At 39.4% G+C, this 7262-nt stretch overlaps 1 protein-coding gene across 1 annotated transcript in view; it reads left to right on the top strand.

Moving 5' to 3' along the window:
- LOC102821757 (cyclin-dependent kinase 2-interacting protein-like) overlaps positions 1–5694 on the top strand; it is a 16642-nt gene extending 10948 nt beyond the window's left edge. Inside the window, exon 2 of the mRNA XM_006873256.1 lies at positions 5060–5694. Within this exon, the coding sequence (XP_006873318.1) occupies positions 5060–5694 (635 nt within the window). The remainder of the gene's footprint in view (positions 1–5059) is intronic.
- Positions 5695–7262: the final 1568 nt, after the last annotated feature.

Raw genomic sequence — 7262 nt, forward strand, 5'->3', positions numbered from 1 at the left:
GGAGCTTAGTTTAAGAGTGTGGGGGGAAAGAAAGAGTCCCCACTGAATAGCTGTCATCTTGTCTAGATGGGTCTGGTGAAAAGAGATGGGTATAAGATTCGTAAGACTCAATACCGAATAACTGTTTTCATGACTAATCATGACTGTCACACTTGTAAAAGTAGAAGTTTTGTAACAAAAAAAGGGTAGTGGTTGATCTTACAGTTCAGAAACGGAGGACCCTAGGACCATCAAGAGAGGAACGCACAAATAGAATGCGGAACCTTATCCAGAGAAGCAGCAGTACCAGAGATGGAGGCAGAGATGGGGTCATGGAGAGGGGGAGCGGCTGAGGACTCTAGAGTCATCAACTAAGAAGAGAAGGACTAAGAGCTGGTGGTGAGGAGCAGACTTGTAGAATGTGCCCTTTAGAGATGTAAATTATTATATATGTCTGAGTTGGGTTTTTGTTTGTGTGTTTTTCAAAAAGCTAAAGTGGATAGAGAGAAATGCTTCTAACTGATGGTATATTGGGGGGGGGCGGATTATAATCAATGTAATGAAACAAGTTATATGAATTGTTGAATGTGAAACTGATGATGTGCCCTGTAACCTTTCACTCAATCCACAATAAAAACCTGAAATTTAAAAAACAAAACAAAACTGGGTTTTGTATCTTTCAACAAAAGAAGAAAGTTCCAGAGGCTCATGGATTGGACTGTCTCAGATACTCTGAACTATTGTTACATAAAAAAATAGACTCTTGGTTATAGACTCCTGAACTGACATTGCTTAGATAGGTTTCAGAGTCAGTATTCCCATGACTATAGTCCCCAAATTGATGTATTTAATGAAAACAGACTGCCCGTTCACGGTAAAACCTACATAAGAGGAATAAGAATTATATAGGAGTGAATTAATTCATGAAGGGGCACGTATTGTAACAGTTTCTTTGGAATATGGTTGGTATATGATTTCCTTTTCAAAAATATATTATACCTTTAATTATGCCAGTTGGACCTTGATGGTGTCCAAGATTATGGTCCTGAACCCCCAGATCCTGCAATTCGTGTTCTCAAGTGTTAAGAAGTTTTCATAACTTGGTCCCCTCTACATTGTACTATATTCATGGATATATGAAGGGTTTTCAAAAATTTTATGTTAAAAAAAAAAAAATCCATTATCTTCTCATTCAAATTGGCTACAAATGTTTTGAAACCACCTCATATTTGCAGCATAGGTAGAAATATACTCTGTCAAACCTATATATATATATATATATATATGTGTGTGTGTGTAAGGTCTCATTCTCCTTCCCACACCCATTCAGCTTGCATGCCTATCCATGCACTCACTTGTAGGTAATTTTTATTACAGGACTGCCTGCATAATAGTATTTAACTCTGTTGCCTTTAACTCTTGCACTACTCCCAGTGTCAAATGTATTGAAGTATACTTTACAAACCATAAACCTCACATACATTGTAAGAGTACATTTCAATGATTTTTAGTGAATTTAAAGAGTTGTGCAGCCATCACCCAATCCAGTTTTTAAATATTTCCATCACCCTTCAAAATTATCTCAAGGCCATTTGAAGTATATTCCCACTACCAATCCCAAGCCCAAATGATCACTGATCTGTTTCCTGATCCTATAAAATGCCTTTTCACAACATTTTATATAAACAGACTTATAAAACATGTGGCCTTTTGTGTCTGACTTCTTTCACTTAGCACAAAGTTTTTGAGGTTAATCCATGTAGGGTAAACTTAAAGAAAATTAATACTTCACAACATATCAAGAAAATGAAAATCCAAGAAAAAACATGGAAACATTAAAATTATGAAGTAACAGACACAAAAGAGCACAAGAAAATATGAACTCAGCATAAGAAGACATGCAGAACAAAGAAACCAACAGCACCACACACAATAAAACCAACCAAACACAATGACAGCATTACCTATCAATAATTACACTGAATGTCAACAAATTAAATGCACTAGTCAAGAAACAGAGAGTGGCAAAAATGGATAACAAGACAAGATCCTTCAATATGCTGTCTGCATATACACATGACAAAAACAGATTAAAAGCCAAAGGATGGGAAAAAAAAAAAAACACCAAGCTAATTGTAGTAAAACATGAGCAGTAGTGGCAATACTAATCTCTGATCAAATAAATTTTAAGGCAAAAAACAACATGAAAGATAAAACAGGACACTATCTCATGACTAAAGGGTCAATTGAGCAATATGACATAACTATAATAAATATCTAGGCTCCTAATGAAAGAGCTCAAAAATATATAAAGCAAACCCTAATAGAATTAAAGGAAGAAATAAACAAATCTACAATAATAGTGGAAGATTTTAATACATCACTTTCAAAAAAGGATGGAACAACCAGAAAGAAATTCAACAAAGACAAAGGGAACTAAACAACACAATCAGCCAACTTGACCTCATAGATGTGTACAGAGCATTCAACCCAACAAAAGCACAATACACATTCTTTTCCAGTGCATATGGAACAGTGTCCAGAAAAGACCATGTGTTAGGCACAAAACAAGTCTCCAAAAATTCACAAACATCAAAACACTACCAATATATCTTTTCAGATCACAATGCTATCAAATTAGAAATCAACCATAGGAAGACCAAGGAAATAAAGTAAAATATATGGAAACGGAATAACACTCTCCTTAAAAGCTACTGGGTAGTAGAACAAAGAAAAGGTGAATTTACAAAATTCCTAGAAACAAATGAGAATGAAAACACAACATACCAAAATCTATGGGACACAGCAAAAGAAGTGCTGACTATTCACAATAGCAAAAAGATGGAGACAGCCTAAGTGCCTATCAATGGAAGAATGGATAAACAAACTTTGGTACACACACACAATGGAATATTATGCTACCTTGAAGAAAAACAAGAAGCTGTAAGCCACCATCTAACATGGATGAACCTTAAGGACATTATGTTGAGTGAAATTAGTCAGTCACAAAAGGACAAATATTGCATAAGACCATTATTGTAAAAGCATAAGAAAAGATACCCATACTGAAAGGGGAAAAAAAATTGTTGGTTACCAGTGGGTGTGGGGTGCGAGGGTTTGGGGGAGGTGGAGGGAGGCAACAGTAGAGCACAGGGTAGGAGGCAGACATATCATATATCATCGTTCTGGTGTTGGGGAGAGCAATACACAAGAAGGGGGAGGGGGTGGAAGAACAAGGTAGATAGGGGAACACTGAAATAGGTTTACATGGGCTAAATGGGACAGAGGTAAATAGTGATGTATGCTCAACCTTGGAACAACAGGGCGCTGTGATACAGGGCATAGTCTGAAAACGGGAAATGATACTAAGATGCCTGATTGTCTTATGAATATTGGTTTCCTTTGCCTACTATCGTAAAATGTCTATTTGAGTGGGATAGAAAGGAATGTCAGGAAACGATTACAGAAAGCTTGTACGTCCGTCTTCAGTCTATAACTGATTGGAATACCTGAAGGGGTTCTAGAACTTGCCCAGTGGAATAGCCTCTTGCAGAGCCTTTGCAGTATATAAGACCTTAGGTGGAATCCTGAGTCCCATCCAGAACCTTATGAGGTGGGACATTGCCACTAGAAAGGACAAGCAGACCAGCCTGGAACAGCTAGAGCAACAGAAGATACATCTTCAAAGAAAGATCATCAGAAAAAAACTAAACAAAAATGACAAAGTATGACTGGCTACTATAAGAACAAGCAAGTTGTTTGCAATCAAGTCCCTTCAGGACAAACCCCCTCCAAGACTGAAACTGAAAGGGAACACATGAACAGGCAAGTAAGCTTGCTGGAGACCACATTGGTCTACTGGTCAGTGGAAGAGGGGGAAAGGCAGCAATGAAGAAATGGGCTGAGTTCAACACAGTCCATTGATTCCCTTTGACCTGGAGATTTGAGAGAGAAGAGGAAGTGCTGGTTGGTCCGAAGCTTGGTAAGACATGAGGACTCCTGAGCCTATGGACAAGGACATAGCCATGGAGGGTTAGAGCTGAGAGTGAAGCATCCAGCTGATATGAAGTGAGGGGAGAGCCACAAGAACTCCCAAACTTGCAGATAGAAACCATTTAACCTAGCCTCAATGGCTTGATAATCAGAACTCTACTAGAGGAAGATTAAAAAAAAAAAAAAAATTCTTGACAAAGGAAACTAGTGCAAATTGCTACAATTTGATGAATTTGACATATATAAGTGGATGTAGTAGCTCAAAATACCAGCTGAAGAGGGAAGGAATCTTCACATCAAGTACCAATCCTATCTCCTCTATACACACAGTAGATAGGAATGAGCAACTTAGACATTGGCTACCTAAAATGAGGGGGCAATAAAGGCATGAAGTGACTGGCTTGCAAGTTTTCAAGAGGGAGTTTAGTTTAAGATTGTGGGGGCATAGATAGAGTCCCCACTGAATAGTTTTCTTCTTGTCTAGATGGGTCTGGTGAAAAGAGATGGGGATAAGGTTCTTATGATTCAATAGTGAGTTAATTGCTATCATGGCTAATTGCAACTGTCTCAATTGTAAAGGTAGACGTTTTGTCACAAAAAGGGAGGGAACAGTTAATCTTACAGTCCAGAAACAGAAGACTCTAGAACCATCAAGGGAGAAGAGCACAAGCGGAATGTGGGACCCTATCCAGAGAAGCAACGACACACCAGAGATGGAGATAGAGTTGAGGACATGGAGAGAGGGAGCAGCTGAGGACTCTAGACCCATGGAAAGAGAGGGACTGAGTGCTGGCGGCCAGGAGGCAGACTTGCAGAATGTGCCCTTTGGTTGTTTAAATTATTATATAGTCCTGAGTGTTTTTGTGCACATCCCCACCCTCAGGGAAGAAACAAAACAAAACAGGGAATGGAAGCAAATACTGTTGAATGATGATGTACGGAGGAGATTGTAATCATTGCAAAGAAATGATGGTGTAAAGCCAATGTTGTCCCATGTAAACTATCACTGAGTTCACAATACAAAAACAATTTTTAAAGGCAAAAATCAAACAAACAGGACTCCACGGCACTTAACATCAACGATTAGCAAAGGCCCTTGGAGTAGCAACTCCCAGAAAACCTGTCTTATCTGTCAGTGCAAGAAAACTCAAGGACAACGCAGCCGATTGGCATAATTTAATCTTGAAATGGGAATCACTCAATGATTCGGGATTTGCTACTGCAAACAATATCGCCAACCTGAAGATCAGTTTATTGAGTAAAGACAAGATAGAAGTAGAGAGCAGCAGCCCAGCTTCTGAGACTAATGAAGAGAAGACGACATATCCCGAGTACAATAAGGAGCTGGAACGGCTGTGTGAGGAGTTGCAGGCCACCTTGGATGGGTTGACCAAAATACAGGTGAAAATGGAAAAGCTGTCTTCAACCACTAAAGGCATTTGTGACCTAGAAAATTACCATCATGGGAAGGAGAGCCAACGGCCAGCCCTGTTCCACACCTGGCCCACGGCCCATTTTTATACAGTCTCCCGCAGCCTCTCGGACATGTACAGGAAGGAGCTACTGCTGAAGCGCACGGTGGTCGAGGAGCTGGCGCATTCTGCGGACCACGACCTCGCCCTGAGCTACTTGTCTATGTGGCTGCACCAGCCCTACGTGGAGAGCGCCAGCCAGCTGCTTCTGGAAGGCATGCTGCTCGAGACAGGCCACCGAGCACTGTGACGCAGGACAGGCCCACTCGGGCACCTCCAGCCACTGCTTCCGTGTCTACCAGAGAAGACAGGCCCCCCGTGCAGGTCACTGCACTGTCCCCTGGCTCCTGCGGGCTCGCTATATACTGGACCTACTACTGCAGGCTGCCCCATCTGAAGCGGCCACACACAGAGTCACCTGCACCGCCTGTGATCTGTCCCCAAAGTGCTTCTGAGTGAAATAAACCAGTTACTGAGTAGAAAAAAAAAAAAAAATCAAACAAACAAACAAAAACCCCAACAATGAGAGATCATCTTATACATGCAAAAACAGAGAAGTTCAAAAAAGCAGAGGACAATAAATGCTGGCGAAGATGTGGAGAGACTGGGACACACTCCTACATTGCCGGTGGAAATGCAAAATGGTCCAACCCCTCTGGAAATCAGTATCGTGCTTCCTCAGAAAGTGGGAAATAGAATTAACTTATGATCCAGCAATTCCTCTAGTTAGTATATATCCACAAGAAATACAAGCCAGAACACAAGTAGATACATGCACATCAATCTTCATAGCAGCACTATTTACAATAGCAAAAAGATGGAGACAGCCTATAAGGGTTGCACTGAATCTATAAATAAATTTCAATTTATAATTAATTCTTTATACTACTGAAGCTTCCAATCCATTAACACAGAATATTTTTTCATTTATGGATTTTCGTTAATTTATTTTAGCTCTCAGTATACAAATCTTGAACTTTGTTAAATCTATTTTAAGTATTTCACTTTTTTGATGTTATTATGAATGGAGTAATTTTTTTTTCAATTGCCTCTTTGGATTATTCCTTGATAGTATATAGAAATATATTTAATTTTTATATATTGATACTGTGTCTTGTGACTTTGCTAAATTTAGTTATTAGTTCCATTAGATGAGTGTATGTGTGTCCCTTATAATTTTCTAAGTATAAAATCATGTCATTTGCAAATAAAGACTGTTTTACTCTTTATTTTCTAATCCAGATGCCTTTACATTTTTTTTTTTTAATTTAAGGTTTTTATTGTGATTGAGTGAAAGTTTACAGGGCATATCATCAGTTTTACGTTCAACAAATCATGCACCTTGTTTCATTACAATGATTATAATCCCCTCCATGTACCATCAGTTAACACTATCCACTTTAGCTTTTTAAAAACAAACAAACAAAACACTCAGGGGTATATAATAATTTACATCTTCAAAGGGCACATTCTGCAAGTCTGCCTCTTGGCCACCAGCTCTTAGTCCCTCTCTTCTTAGTCTATGAATCTAGAGTCCTCAGCCACTCCCCCTCTCCATGACCCCATCTCTGCCTCCATCTCTGGTGCTGCTGCTTCTCTGGATAAGGTCCTGCTTTCTGCTTTGCGCATCTCTCTTGATGATCCTAGGGTCCTCTGTTTCTGGACTGTACGATTAACCACTCCCCTGTTTTTGTTACAAAATTTCTAGCTTTACAATTGTGACAGTGGCAATTAGTCATGACAACAATTATTCACTATTAAATCTTGCGAATTTTATCCCCATCTCTTTTCACCAGACCCATCTAGACAAGATGACAG

This window comes from Chrysochloris asiatica, unplaced genomic scaffold, assembly GCF_000296735.1.
Source record: "Chrysochloris asiatica unplaced genomic scaffold, ChrAsi1.0 scaffold00231, whole genome shotgun sequence".
NCBI lineage: Eukaryota > Metazoa > Chordata > Mammalia > Afrosoricida > Chrysochloridae > Chrysochloris > Chrysochloris asiatica.